This window comes from Amblyraja radiata, chromosome 4 (genome assembly GCF_010909765.2).
Source record: "Amblyraja radiata isolate CabotCenter1 chromosome 4, sAmbRad1.1.pri, whole genome shotgun sequence".
NCBI classification, from domain to species: Eukaryota; Metazoa; Chordata; class Chondrichthyes; order Rajiformes; family Rajidae; genus Amblyraja; species Amblyraja radiata.
The window spans coordinates 120,012,612-120,028,468 of record NC_045959.1 but is presented as its reverse complement, the minus strand read 5'-3'; the positions used below and the strand labels follow the sequence as shown (position 1 = coordinate 120,028,468).

Here is a 15,857-nt window from a genome sequence, read left to right as displayed (position 1 = left end):
GCCATTCGGCCCTTCGAGCCTGCACCGCCATTCAATATGATCATGGCTGATCATCCAACTCAATATCCTGTACCTGCCTTCTCTCCATACCCCCTGATCCCTTTAGCCACAAGGGCCACATCTAACTCCCTCTTAAATATAGCCAATGAACTGGCCTCGACTACCTTCTGTGGCAGAGAATTCCAGAGATTCACCACTCTCTGTGTGAAAAATGTTTTCCTCATCTCGGTCCTAAAAGATTTCCCCCTTATCCTTAAACAGTGACCCCTTGTTCTGGACTTCCCCAACATCGGGAACAATCTTCCTGCATCTAGCCTGTCCAACCCCTTAAGAATTTTGTAAGTTTCTATAAGATCACCCCTCAATCTTCTAAAATCTAGCGAGTACAAGCCGAGTCTATCCAGTCTTTCTTCATATGAAAGTCCTGACATACCAGGAATCAGTCTGGTGAACCTTCTCTGTACTCCCTCTATTGCAAGAATGTCTTTCTTCAGATTAGGAGACCAAAACAAGACCCTGTACAAATCCTTTTGCTATGAATGCTAACATACCATTCGCTTTCTTCACTGCCTGCTGCACCTGCATGCCTACTTTCAATAACTGGTGTACCATGACACCCAGGTCTCGCTGCATCTCCCCGTTTCCTAATCGGCCACCATTCAGATAATAGTCTACTTTCCTGTTTTTGCCACCAAAGTGGATAACCTCACATTTATCCACATTATACTGCATCTGCCATGCATTTGCCCACTCACCCAACCTATCTAAGTCACCTTGCAGCCTCCTAGCATCCTCCTCACAGCTAACACTGCCCCCCCCAGCTTAGTGTCATCCGCAAACTTGGAGATGTTGCATTCAATTCCCTCGTCCAAATCATTAATATATATTGTAAATAGCTGGGGTCCCAGCACTGAGCCTTGCGGTACCCCACTAGTCACTGCCTGCCATTGTGAAAAGGACCCGTTTACTCCTACTCTTTGCTTCCTGTCTGCCAACCAGTTCTCTATCCACATCAATACTGAACCCCCAATACCGTTTCACTGTCATCCCGATTAAAAGTTACTGATTGTGTGCCTCGTTCTCACCTTCCCCTCAGCTAACAATGAACCATTCTACATTTATCTCGATTATCTTCCCATTTGATGTGTCATTTTCACACCTTACCCTTCCATATCTCTCGTCTTCCTCTCCCCCAACTCTGACATCTGAAGTCTCAACCCAAAATGTCACCCATTCCTTATCTCCAGAGATGCTGCCTGACCCGCTGAGTTACTCCAGCACTCTGTGAAACGTCACCCATCCATGTTCTCCACAGATGCTGCCTGACCCGCTGAGTTACTCCAGCACTCTGTGAAACGTCACCTATCCATGTTCGTCACAGATGCTGCCTGACCCGCTGAGTTACTCGAGCACTCTGTGAAACATCACCTATCCATGTTCTCCACAGATGCTACCTCACCCGCTGAGTTACTCCAGCATTTTGTCTCTGTGATTTGACCACCTGGATCTGAGGAAAATGGCGGCAACAAATGGCCTCAATGAGGCAGCGGTGAGCTGTTAAGATGAACCATTGAACTACTTGAGATGAAGGTCCACCCAGTTATTGCTGGTTCAGCAACTGTGAAGAGACTGCAGACCAAACAGAATATTCCATCGATTGGAGTCGACTATGAGTATTTTCCTTTGATAAGCCGGTTGACAATTACTGTTCAAATCAAGACAGACACGTAACACTTGCTTCCTCATGCACGTCAAGATGACACTATTCAATGCGAATGTGTGTCTGAAAAGAACGGCGTCACAGTGGCACAGCAGTAGAGTTGCGGCCTCACAGCGCCAGAACCCGGGTTCCATCCTGACTACGGGCGCTGTCTGTACGGAGTTTGCACGTTCACCCCATGACCTGCGTGGGTTATCTCCGGGTGCTGCAGTTTCCTCCCACACTCCAAACACGTACGGGTTTGTAGGTTGATTGGCTTCTGTAACTGATCCCTAGTGTGTAGGATTGTGTGCAGTTTTGCTCCCCTAATTTGAGGGAGGACATTCTTGCTATTGAGGGAGTGCAGCGTAGGTTTACAAGGTTAATTCCCAGGATGGCGGGACTGTCGTATGCTGAGAGAATGGAGCGGCTGGGCTTGTACACTCTGGAGTTTAGAAGGATGAGAGGGTATCTTATTGAAACATATAAGATTATTAAGGGCTTGGACACAATAGAGGCAGGAAACATGTTCCTGATGTTGGGGGAGTCCAGAACCAGGATTCACAGTTTAAGAATAAGGGGTAACCCATTTAGAACGGAGACGAGGAAACACTTTTTCACACAGAGAGTTGTGAATCTGTGGAATTCTCTGCCTCAGAGGGCGGTGGAGGCAGGTTCTCTGGATACTTTCAAGAGAGAGCTAGATTGGGATCTTAAAGATAGCGGAGTCAGGGGAAATGGGGAGAAGGCAGGAACGGGATACTGATTGTGGATGATCAGCCATGATCACATTGAATGGCGGTGCTGGCTCGAAGGGCCGATTGGCCTACTCCTGCACCTATTGTTTATTGATAGAACTAGTGGGGGAACGAAGGGCCTGCTTCCACGCCGAATCTCCTAGGTCTACCGCGGCTAAATATAGCCAAGACGTTGGTGGCTCCATTTCCAACCACATCGAACTATCCAGTGAACTAAAGCAATAGAAACAATTTCAAAAGAGATCAATATAAAATACTCAACATTAAAATAAAAACGCTGAAAAATGATACTCGGCATCAAAACTAGAATGTTCACAATAGTTTGTAGAATCTTAGTAAAGCTGACCTATTCAAATGTTCAGAACCTTGTTAAAATGGTTTTCACCATCAGTAGAGCAGTGGTGTTCACACAAATACCTCTGCTTATTCAGATGATGAAGGATGTTCGGCATGTCTCCAACCACTCTTATCAACTTCTGCACCATAGAAAGCATAGTTGCATCACAGCTCGGTTTGGTAACAGCTCTGACCAAGACTGCAAGAAATCGCAGAGTTGTAGATGTGGCCCAGTCCCACACACACCACACTCCCCACCATTGTAGATGTAGCCCAGACCCACACACACACCACACTCCCCACCATTGTAGATGTAGCCCAGTCCCACACACACACCACACTCCCCACCATTGTAGATGTAGCCCAGTCCCACACACACCACACTCCCCACCATTGTAGATGTATCCCAGTCCCACACACACCACACTCCCCACCATTGTAGATGTAGCCCAGTCCCACACACACCACACTCCCCACCATTGTAGATGTAGCCCAGTCCCACACACACCACACTCCCCACCATTGTAGATGTAGCCCAGTCCCACACACACCACACTCCCCACCATTATAGATGTAGCCCAGTCCCACACACACCACACTCCCCACCAATGTAGATGTAGCCCAGTTCCACACACACCACACTCCCCACCATCGACTCCATCTACACTTCATGCAGCCTCTGGAAAGCAGCCGACATAATCAAAGACTTGTCCCTGTCCCACCCCGGTCATTCCTTCTTCTCCCCGCTCCCGTCCGGCAGGAGGTACAGAAGCTTGAAAGCGCGCACCACCAGACTCAGGAACAGCTTCTTCCCCTCTGTTATCAGGCTTCTGAACGGTCCTTCCATAAGCTAGGGTACTGTCCGATTCACCTCTACCCCATTGCGGACATTGGACTTTGTGTCTGGAGCTGATACGCTACAATGCTGAGAACTATATTCTGCACTCTGTATCTTCCCCTTTGCTCCACCTATTGTACTGGCGTTTGAACTGAATGTATATGTACGGTATATCTGTTTAAGAAAGAAACGCAGATGCCGGAAAAATCGAAGGTTGACAAAAATGCTGGAGAAATTCAGTGGGTGAGGCAGCATCTACGGAGCGAAGGAATCCTCATATGCACGCTCAGAAAATATGCACGTAAATCTCTGCACTCTCTCCAGTTTAATAACACCTTCCCTATGGCAGGATGTATTCAAGAGTTAGATTTAGCTCTTAGTGCTAACGGAATCAAGGGATATGGGGATAAAGCAGGAACGGGGTACTAATTCTGGATGACCAGCCATGATCATATTGAATGGGGTGCTGGCTCGAAGGGCCGAATGGCCTACTCCTGCACCTATTGTCTATGTCTCCAACTGCAAGCGTCTTCTCCATGGATTGTCCCCTTGTCGTGGTGGAGAAGCTTGTGTGGTCCTGAGATCCTGAGAGCGATGCCGTCTGGAGCTATGCTCCTGGTAGGGCCACCCATGGCGGTAAGGTCGAGGGGGAGGTCTCTGACAAAGAGCGATCCAACCAAGACCTCAACGGTGGAACAGGCGGAGGACGATGGCTGACCTTAGTGGAGCGTCACAACGGCTGGGAAGGCGGATGAAGGCTGCGGCAGGAAAGGGTCTCCGGTCGTCTTGGACTCCATGCCACTGGATCCTGACCCAGATCTGTCAAGGACCGTGGGGTGGCTGTCTGTGCACCAGTCTCCCCACGTTAAACAAAGTCACGTACAGGCGTCCTCCATCCCTGGAGAAACCCATGGTCAGCCACGACTGCAGGGGGCCTAAAGAAACTACAAGCAAAACACAAAGTGCTGGAGTAACTCAGCGGATCAGGCAGCCTCTGTGATGGGGAGTGGGCAGACCACGTTTCGGGTCGGGACACTTCTTTCTGCTTTCAACCAGTTTTTCCTGAGCACATTTAAAAGTTAACTTAACTACCTGTATCAGATAACTGAAAAGTCTCACCTTCAGGCAGATAGTTTGCTGTTTATTGATTCAAAGGAATTCGCAAAACCATGCAAAAAATTCCAAAACAATCATGTCAAATAAGTGACACCTGTGTTGGGTTACAATCAGTATGACACCAATTTGTGAGTTCGCCTCAGAAACAGCACAGCCCTCAATCCCAGCGAGTAGGTCTATATCAATAAAATAACCAATGCTAGGTCTATACAAACTTACAAAATAGCTGATAGAAATCATGCAACTGCTTCACATGCATGATCCCACATGTCCCATGGAAAGGAAGGCAAATGCTGACCTACCAAAGCCAATATTTGTACCCCAAAATCATTCAATGCCAAGTAGGTCAACAGACCAGGAGTGAAAGACTCGAAGGTAGATAAAAATGCTGGAGTAACTCAGCGGGTCAGGCAGCATCTGTGGAGAACATGGATAGGTGACGTTTCACAGAGTGCTGGAGTAACTCAGCGGGTCAGGCAGCATCTGTGGAGAACATGGATAGGTGATGTTTCACAGAGTGCTGGAGTAACTCAGCGGGTCAGGGAGCATCTGTGGAGAACATGGATAGGTGACGTTTCACAGAGTGCTGGAGTAACTCAGCGGGTCAGGCAGCATCTGTGGAGAACATGGATAGGTGACGTTTCACAGAGTGCTGGAGTAACTCAGCGGGTCAGGCAGCATCTGTGGAGAACATGGATAGGTGACGTTTCACAGAGTGCTGGAGAAACTCAGCGGGTCAGGCAGCATCTGTGGAGAACATGGATAGGTGACGTTTCACAGAGTGCTGGAGAAACTCAGCGGGTCAGGCAGCATCTGTGGAGAACATGGATAGGTGACGTTTCACAGAGTGCTGGAGTAACTCAGCGGGTCAGGCAGCATTTGTGGAGAACATGGATAGGTGACGTTTCACAGAGTGCTGGAGTAACTCAGCGGGTCAGGCAGCATCTGTGGAGAACATGGATAGGTGACGTTTCACAGAGTGCTGGAGTAACTCAGCGGGTCAGGCAGCATCTGTGGAGAACATGGATAGGTGACGTTTCACAGAGTGCTGGAGTAACTCAGCGGGTCAGGCAGCATCTGTGGAGAACATGGATAGATGACGTTTCACAGAGTGCTGGAGTAACTCAGCGGGTCAGGCAGCATCTGTGGAGAACATGGATAGGTGACGTTTTGGGTTGGGACCTTTCTTCAGACAAGTCGGGCATCCAGACTGCTGTCATCACACAACTGAACCATGCTATCACAAAGTAGAGGGTGGTCCTAACCACCCATCAACCATTGCGTACAGTTTTGGTCTCCTAATCTGAGGAAAGACATTCTTGCCATAGAGGGAGTACAGAGAAGGTTCACCAGACTGATTCCTGGGATGGCAGGACTTTCATATGAAGAAAGACTGGATAGACTCGGCTTGTACTCGCTAGAATTTAGAAGGTTGAGGGGGGATCTTATAGAAACGTACAAAATTCTTAAGGGGTTGGACAGGCTAGATGCAGGAAGATTGTTCCCGATGTTGGGGAAGCCCAGAACAAGGGGTCACAGTTCAAGGATAAGGGAGAAGTCTTTTAGGACCAAGATGAGAAAACATTTTTTCACACAGTGGTGAATCTGTGGAATTCTCTGCCACAGAAGGTAGTTGAGGCCAGTTCATTGGCTATATTTAAGAGGGAGTTAGATGTGGCCCTTGTGACTAAAGGGATCAGGGGGTATGGAGAGAAGGCAGGAACGGGGTACTGATTGGGGATGATCAGCCATGATCATATTGAATGGCTGGCTCGAAGGGCCGAATAGCCTACTCCTGCACCTATTTTCTATATTGGAGACCCTTGGACTATCTTTATTCACACTTTAATTTGCACTAAACCTTATTCCCTTGATCAGTGTGGACGGTTCTATTGTGATCATGTCTTTATTGCTAACAAAAAATGTACTCTGCCCCTTCCTTTCTCTTTGCCACCCCCCCCCCCCCACATCAGTCTGAAGAAGGGTCTCGACCCGAAACGTCGCCTATTTCCTTCGCTCCATAGATGCTGCCTCACTCGCTGAGTTTCTCCAGCATTTTTATCTACCTTCGATTTTTCCAGCATCTGCAGTTCCTTCTTAAACAGGAGTGAAAGACTCAGTGATTTGAAAATAATAATGAAAAAAACAAAGTTTCTTATCTACAAAGTACACACAATCCCATCAAACAAATGCTGTCATTTCATAATGCACACCTCATTCAGCTATCTCGATCCAAGATTAAGCCGACTCTTTTGGAAACAGAATTTGACAGTCAAACAAACGGTGCCATTTTGTGGTTCCACTTTATCCTCCACGAATCAGTCCTCAAATGTTTTTTTAAAGGAGGGTATGCATGCCAGGTTGTCAGACTTGTGCCCGCTCTGGCCAGGAACACCTGGAGAAAATGGACAATTACATAGCCCAACGGACAAAAATGCTGGAGAAACTCAGCGGGCGAGGCAGCATCTGTGGAACGTTTTGGGTCGAGACCCTTCTTCAGACTAACCCAACGGACATAGCCTTTGTAGTCTAGCCTCTTGGGTTTCAGTGTGTAAAGAAAGATGACCTGATAGATGGATGCAGGGATGTGGCTACAAATTAAATGTCAAGAGCTCGGGTGTGGAGGCACGATCATATTGGTAAAGGTACGTTTATAAACCAGTCTTCACTAGGGCCAATGGAGGTGGTCCAGAACTTGGCTGCACTATGGCCAATGAAGATAGTGCAGGACATACCCTCACTATGGCCAATGGAGTTCAGTTGGGACATCTTCACCATGGCCAATGGAGGTGGGTCTGGGAAGTAGCTTCACTGAGGCCAATAGAGATGATCCAGGACATATCTTCACCATGGAGGTGGTGCAGGACACAGCCAAGTGCTGGAGGAAATCTATCGATCAGGCAGCATCTGTGGAGGGTATGGACAGGCGACGTTTCAGGTCAGGACCCTTCCCCCATCCCCTCCACACATGCTGCTTGATAAACCAAGTTCCTCCAGCACTTTAGTACTTTGCTCAAGATTCCAGCATCTGCAGGTCCCGGTGTCTTCGTTTTCCAACGATCAATAAATTGTAGCTAGCTCTGGGCCAATTTGATTCCAAATGGTAGGGGAAACCATTTCACCCAGACAGTTGTGAATCTGTGGAATTCTCTGCCGCAGAAGGTAGTTGAGGCCAGTTCATTGACTATATTTAAGAGGGAGTTAGATGTGGCTCTTGTGGCTAAAGGGATCAGGGGGTATGGAGAGAAGGCAGGTACAGGATACTGAGTTGGATGATCAGCCATGATCATATTGAATGGCGGTGCAGGCTCGAAGGGCCGACTCCTGCACCTATTTTCTATGTTTCTATGTTGCATGTATATCTCAGCTATGATGGCTAGAGAGGAGGAGGGTTAGAATAACAAACTAGGTTCACACCAGAGGTTTAGTGCAACTTTAAAGTGTATTGGCTTACGTGTAATCTTCAATAGCATGATCGTACCAATACATTGTATGAGCCCCAGTCACAATAATGCAGAACATCTTGTATCATTTTTCCATTACGTGCCCGGAATCAGTAACAACTTTTAACAAATCACTCCAAAAACAAAAACTACCGAGACTTGAAACCAAATGGCGCCTTCAACCTTTCAAGAGAATCAATGCAATTGAACATTCACAGCTGAAACTTGGAAATCACTTTGAGCTGAAAGATCGGACAGTTAGAAAGTTCCTCAGATCCAGCTTCTTCCTTGTTGGCACCAGGGGAAGGAAACCGAGCTGATTGGGAAGTTGATTAGTTTACACATTATTTGTACGCAATAACCGGTGGGATGCAGATTTACGCCATGACGGCTTTTGGTACACAAATGGAAAAAAGCAAATTATTCTTCATTAATTAATTCATAGTTATATTTAAATTCGGTTTCATCGTTAATGCAGAAAGGAAGAGAGAAATTCTAGCTGCAGCAGATCACAGCAAAGGCAGTTAACAATGTGCCTGGAAGCCAGAGGTGTGGGCAAGAGATCCACGCACCAAAATACATGCTGCATATATCGCTTTTGGGCTGCAGTCATTTTGCAAAGAAAAATATGTCCCCGGGGTGGATTGCAATTCAATTCATATCCGTATGTGTTATGATTTCTTGAAGGAAAAAAGGCTGATCAATTAAAGGGCTCGTCACTCACGCAACCACGCAAATCTCTCGGTCTGATTGGAGAACTGTGGGGAGGTTGCCTCTCCTTCACTGATCCGTAAAGCACAGTAAAAAAATAAGGCAATTATTGAAGAGGAAAGTCGGGAGGCTGGTGGGGAGGGAGGGAGGGAGCGGGGGGAGGAGTTGGAGGGCAGAGGAGGAAGGGAGGAAGAGGAAGAGAAAGAGCAGAGAGAGCCGGCAATTCTTAGTTCACCCACGTCAGGCACCCCACATCAGATTTCGGGGGGGGGGGGGGGGAATATCTCAGCAAGCGGAAACCTTGCATAAGCTATCGAGGGCGAATACTCCGTTCTAGCACAGTGGAAGCAAACACTCAGTTCACTGCTATTTGGACCTTCCTGGTTACGGGGGGAGAGAGAGAGAGAGAGGCAGGGGCAAACATTGCGAGTTCTACGGGCAAAGACCATCGCTCTTTGGCAGTACGTTTCCTCAGACCATCACCGGCGAGAGATTCACAGGTGGGGGTCAGCAGGTCTATGTTTCATTGTAGCGTGATTTAACTAATGGTAAGTTGTGCAAATCCTACGAGTTTAACATCATCAGGAATATCGGTTTCTTCCAGTCCAGAGGCCTGCAGGAAAACAAAAATGAAAATGTTTTAATATATAATAAAGCATTATGTTTAGATTGGTGTAGAGCTGTTTAGTTTGGCTTAGAGATATAGCATGGAAACATGCCCTTCGGCCCACCGACCAGCGATCACCCGTTCACACTAGTTCTATGCTATCCCACTTTCTCATCCACTCTCTGCACACTAGGGGGCAATTTACAGAGGGGCCGATTAACCTACAAACCCGCATGTCTTTGAGATGTAGAAGTAAACCGGAGCACAGCTTGGGTCATCGGCGCAATGGATAACGCATCTGACTACGGTTCAGAAGATGGTAGACAAAAATGCTGGAGAACTCAGCAGATGAGGCAGCATCTATGGAGCGAAGGAATAGGTGACGTTTCGGGTCGAGACCCGGAAGGGAGGAGGGTGTAACCGGGGTTGAGACTGGTCCTTGATTATGCTGCTGGCCTTGCCGAGGCATCGTGAAGTGTGGATGGAGTCAACGGAAGGTGTGATGGTCAGGGCTACGTCCACAATTTTCTGCAATGTCTTGCGGTCTTGGATTGGGCTGTGGTGCGTGCTGATAAACTGAGCGTGGAATAACAAGAGGAGTCGAGTATAGGAGCAACGAGGTCCTTCTGCAGTTGGACAGAGCTCTAGTGAGACCACATCTGGAGTATTGTGTGCAGTTTTGGTCCCCTAATTTGAGGGAGGACATTCTTGCTATTGAGGGAGTGCAGAGTAGGTTTACAAGGTTAATTCCCGGGATGGCGGGACTGTCATATGCTGAGAGAATGGAGCGGCTGGGCTTGTACACTCTGGAGTTTAGAAGGATGAGAGGGTATCTCATTGAAACATATAAGATAGTTAAGGGTTTGGACACGCTAGAGGCAGGAAACATGTTCCCGATGTTGGGGGAGTCCAGAACCAGGGGCCACAGTTTAAGAATAAGGAGTAAGCCATTTAGAAAGGAGACGAGGAAACACCTTTTCTCACAGAGAGTGGTGAGTCTGTGGCATTCTCTGCCTCAGAGGGCGGTGGAGGCAGGTTCTCTGGATGCTTTCAAGAGAGAGCTAGATAGGGCTCTTAAAGATAGCGGAGTCAGGGGATATGGGGAGAAGGCAGGAACGGGGTACTGATTGTGGATGATCAGCCATGATCACATTGAATGGCGGTGCTGACTCAAAGACCAGAATGGCCTACTCCTGCACCTATTGTCTATTGTCTGTTGAATAACACGTGGATGGGTCTCGTGTCTTTCAGCTTTACGTGTCAGCGGAAGGACCCGGCTCCAACGTCGCAGTCCCTGCCCAAATCCCACAGGTGCTACCTCAGCCAACGCCCAAAGTACCTGACGCCAGTGCGGTGCCTGCTGCCCAGCCAGAAACCTCCAGCTCAGCACCAACTCCCTGCATCTCAGGTATGCTGCATTTTAATGTGTCATTCCTAACTGTATGTCATGTTGCCACTGCGTGCGGAGCACCAAGGCAAATTCCTTGTATGTGAATACTTGGCCAATAAAGATATTCAAGGGCCTTGACCCGAAACGTCACCTATTCCTTCGCTCCATAGGTGTTACCTCACCCGCTGAGCTTCTCCAGCATCTTTTGTCCACCTTCGATTTTTCCAGCATCTGCAGTTCTTTCTTAAATGGATCAGAAAATTGTAGGTTCGACTCCTATCTGGCTCGTTGTCTCAGGAACGGGGCACTGTTGATCAGCCATGATCACATTGAATGACGGTGCTGGCTCGAAGGGCCGAATGGCCTACTCCCACACCTAATTGTCACCCAAAGGAAACTCACGCAGACAGCACTCGAGGTCAGGATGGAACCTGGGTTCTGGTGCTGTGAGGCAGTCGCTACACTGCCTCACACGTACCATTTTTAATGTAAACTTTCACATAGGAACTGCTTCCCACCATTGTGAGTTGCTCAGTATTGATTGTAGTATTGATCAGTATTGATCAATTGTAGCATATCATTTACACAGCTCGGAACTCCCAGGTTAAACTACATGCAACCAGTGTATGAGTTCCTCCAGCTAGCAGCTCGGTTTTTGCTCCAGATTCCAGCATTTGCAACCATGACCTATTCTTAAACTGTGGCCCCTGGTTCTGGACTCCCCCAACATTGGGAACATGTTTCCTGCCTCTAGCGTGTCCAAGCCCTTATATGTATCAATGAGATACCCTCTCATCCTTCTAAACTCCAGAGTATTCAAGTCCAGCAGCTCCATTCTCTCAGCATATGACAGTCCCGCCATCCCGGGAATTAACCTTGTAAACCTGCGCTGCACTCCCTCAATAGTTCCAAAAGTTTCCGGGGTGGGGGGGGGGGGGGGGGGGGGGGGGGGAAGGAGGATGAACGGTGATGGTAAACGGGATGAAAAAGGCTGGGAACCCCTGCCATATATACTCAATGCCTGGGATGACATTGCGAGCGGGCAAGATCCATCTCTGACCCCTCTCACCCTGGCCAAAAACTCTTTGAATCACTTCCCTCTGGAAGGCGACTCCGGGCTGTCAAAGCTGCCACAGCCAGACATAAAAACAGCTTTTTTCCTCATGAGTAGTAGCTCGACTTAACAACCAAAAATCTGTAGCCTCCTTGTGCTCTGGTATTTTATTTAATTCACATGTTTAATCGATAATGTTTGATTATTAATGTTTAATGTTTTATGAGTCATTCCTAACTGTCACTGTATGTCATGTTGCCACTTGCGGGCGGAGCACCAAGACAAATTCTTTGTATGTGAATACTTGGCCAATAAACTTATTCATTCATTCATTCTGATATTAAAATCAGTGTCAAGTCTACTCACCAATTTGAACGTGACAGATCTATTTACAGCTGGTTCGTCCACTATTTTCTGTAGATTTGCAGCAACTAATGTTAGAAAAAAAAAAAAAAAGTTAAAAACGAACATTTTCATATTTATTTATTAAAATACAAATTAGAAACTATAAACTTTCACCGTCTTATTGGTATTATTTACTGGGCGTATCACATTTATTATCCAGAGTTTCATTGCCCCGTTGTCAGTCCTTGGGACAGATAAACATTCTAGACTTAATTACACTTTGCTTGTGGCAAATATTTATCCAGCGTTATCGAAAATGTTTCAAAGTGCCTCACGGAATAACCTCCACAGCGTCAATCAGGCAAAGGTCAACTGTTGAACGGTTTCAAGGAGAAGATTGGCAAGTTGGAGTTCTTCCGTCAGTGGTGATGCTCGGGTACTAAGACTGGCAGATACAGTGGGGTTATGGGAACACCATTCCCTCCAAAGTACTCTCCCAATCTCATGCCTTCGCAGATATTGTGGGAGGATGATTATGTTGCCCGATAACAGCTGGGAAGAAACTGCTCCTGAATCTAGATGCACAGAGTCTTTAACCCAGAGTAGGGGAATCGAGGACCAGAGGACATAGGCTCACGGTGAAGGGGAAAAGATTTAATAGGAATCCGAAGGGTAAACTTTTCACACAGAGGGTGCTGGGTGTATGGAACAAGGTGACAGAGGAGGTAGTTGAGGCAGGGACTACTGCAATGTTTAAGAAACAGTTAGATAGGTACATGGCTAAGACAGGTTTGGAGGGTTACGGACCAAGCGCAGGCAAGTGGGACTAGGGTTGATGGGACATTGTTGGCCGGTGTGGGCGAGTTGGGCCGAAGGGCCTGTTTCCACACAGTATTGCTCTATCTGGAGGCGAGTGTGGATGGGACACGTTGAGAGGGATATGGGCCAAAAGCAGGCAGGTGGGATTATTGTAGATGGGACATGTCAGTGTGGGCCAGTGTGGGTTGAAGGGTCTGCTTCCACGCAGTGTGACAATCCCAGATTCAGGGACAGTTTCCACCACAACCAGAGAGCAGTCCTGGGCTACTATCCACCTCATTGGCGACCCTCAGACTATCTTTGATCGGACTTTGCTGGCTTTACCTTGCACTAAACGTTATTCCCTTATCATGTATCTGTACACTGTGGACGGCTCGATTGTAATCATGTATTGTCTTTCCAATGACTGGTTAGCACGCAACAAAAGCTTTTCACTGTACCTTGGTACACGTGACAGATACTTTATTGTCACATGTACCATGAAAATTCATTGTGTTTGCACAAACAGTACACAAAAGAGTCGCAACAAGGCACCAACAAAGTTAACAAGTGTTTTTAAATATTTTTGGTCCCCTCTTTGTCCCCCCCTCCTCCCCCACCACAGGTTCCCCTCGTTCTCAGCTCCCCCACATGCCGGGTCCCACGTGACAATAAACTAACCAGATTATTATGACCTTCATCAAACACCGTCCTGCAAACATCATCAGCAGGAAAGCTGAAGCAGTCTCAGTAGGATCACCAGTAACCTTTACCTTGTCAACAGAGTGTCTGTGGCACCAGAATTGCCTCATCTTACCCAAGTTATTGATCACATCCATACCTGGAAGAGTCTCTAGCTCTTAGGGCTAAAGGGCCTGTCCCACTGTACGAGCTAATTCAAGAGTTCTCCTGAGTTTCCCCCGATTCAAACTCGGAGAATTACGGTAATAGCTGCTCGTAGGTACTCGGGGCTCTCGTGGACATTTTTCAACATGTTGAAAAAACTTCACGAGCTTCCCGCATTTCCCGAGTACCTGCCGTTAGCGTTACGAGACGTCCCCGAGCTCCGACGTACAGGCTCCATACTTACCACGAGTTTGATGGGTTTTTTTAAACTCGGGAGAGCTCTTGGGTAAACTCGCATAGTGGGACAGGCCCTTTAGGGAATCAAGGGATGTGGGGCGAAAGCAGGAACGGGGTACTGATTTTAGATGATCAGCCATGATCATATTGAATGGCGGTGCTGGCTCGAAGGGCAGAATGGCCTACTACTGCACCAATTTTCTATGTTTCTTCACATACCTTCAGGGGATTGGGAAAATTCAGATTTGGAAAGTGATCTTTGGTGTCAAAGTTAGCATTGATAGATTGTGAGCTGAACAGTATTCATTTGACATTACTCTGCACAATAGACAATAGGTGCAGGAGTAGGCCATTCGGCCCATCGAGCCATTCAATGTGATCATGGCACAGTATCGGTAAGACATTCTCAAGGGTAATAAACCTTCAAAGTCCACAAGCGCCGTATAGCAGTCTAAGTAAAGAGTTACCTATGACGACATCTCTTCCATCAACCAGACCTGCAGACACAAGTTCTTGGGAAACACCATCTGCCGTATCTGTTGGATTAAGCACATGTCATGAATTGGCAGGCCCAGCGATGTTTCACCCATTCAACAATGACTCACACTCACACAGCAAGGAGACTGGCTCGAAGCAGCCAGTCTGGCAACATCTCCACCTGGTTTGGGAACAGCTCTGCCCAGGACAGGAAGGCACTGCAGAGAGTAGTGCGTTCGGCCGAACGCACTATGGGAACTACACTCGCACCCCCTGCAGGACCTATACACCAGGAGGTGCAGATCCAGAGCCAGCAACATTATGGGGGACCCCTACCCCCCCAGCAACGGACTGTTCCAGCTGCTACAGTCAGGCAAACGCCTCCGTTGCCAGGCTGTGAAAACAGAGAGGATGAGGCGGAGTTTCTTCCCACAGGCCACCAGGACTGTAAACTCATACCTCACCAGGGACTCACTTACTGTTGTGTTGTGTCTTTTTTAATTTTGTTTCCTAAAATGTAAATACTGGTTCTGTTCTGTAGTTTTTGCACAATCCCGCAGGCTTCGCCACGTTCATTTCACTGCACATCTTGTATGTGTACGTGACAAATAAACTTGACCTGACTTGACCGCACCACTGGTCCATGCCGACCACCATGCCCCACCTACGCTACTACCATTCACCCAGGTTTTGCTAACACCCCTCTAAACCTTCCCTATTCTTGTACCTGCTTATATCTGCACTTCCTTCCTACAAATATAATGCTGTAATAGTACTTGTGTCACCTACCTCCGTGTGAAAAGGCTGCCCCTCAGGTTCCTATTGAAACTTTTTCCTCTCACCTTAAACCTATGTCCTTTGGTTCTTGATTCTACTACTCTGCATGAATGAGTAACCAATGATCATTTGGTCCTGAACGCAGGAGGATGTACATAAAAGATTTGGGGAACACACAGCAGCAGCTGGTTTGGGGGGGGAGGCAGAAGTAAGAAAATGTTCCAATTTGGGTTCATAAAAACATTGATGTACTACAGATAAATGTTATCCCGTTCACAAAATTGGAATAATTTGGAAAATAATGATCTACCCTTTTTCAGAACCCAACACTCTGAAGGTAAATGTTTAATCAACAGCAGAAGTTGTCAGTGTGCAGCCACTAACTTCAACTACTGATTAACACTATTAAATCAACCTCTCGCCAA

At 47.3% G+C, this 15,857-nt stretch overlaps 1 protein-coding gene across 1 annotated transcript in view; it reads right to left on the bottom strand.

Moving 5' to 3' along the window:
• Nucleotides 1–8,170: 8,170 nt before the first annotated feature.
• oxsr1 (oxidative stress responsive kinase 1) overlaps nt 8,171–15,857 on the bottom strand; it is a 114,987-nt gene continuing 107,300 nt past the window's right edge. The window contains exons 17-19 of the mRNA XM_033020427.1: nt 14,646–14,714; nt 12,319–12,383; nt 8,171–9,514 (exon numbers count right to left, since the gene is read on the bottom strand). Coding sequence (XP_032876318.1) covers nt 9,440–9,514; nt 12,319–12,383; nt 14,646–14,714 — 209 coding nt within the window. The 3' untranslated portion in view covers nt 8,171–9,439. The remainder of the gene's footprint in view (nt 9,515–12,318; nt 12,384–14,645; nt 14,715–15,857) is intronic.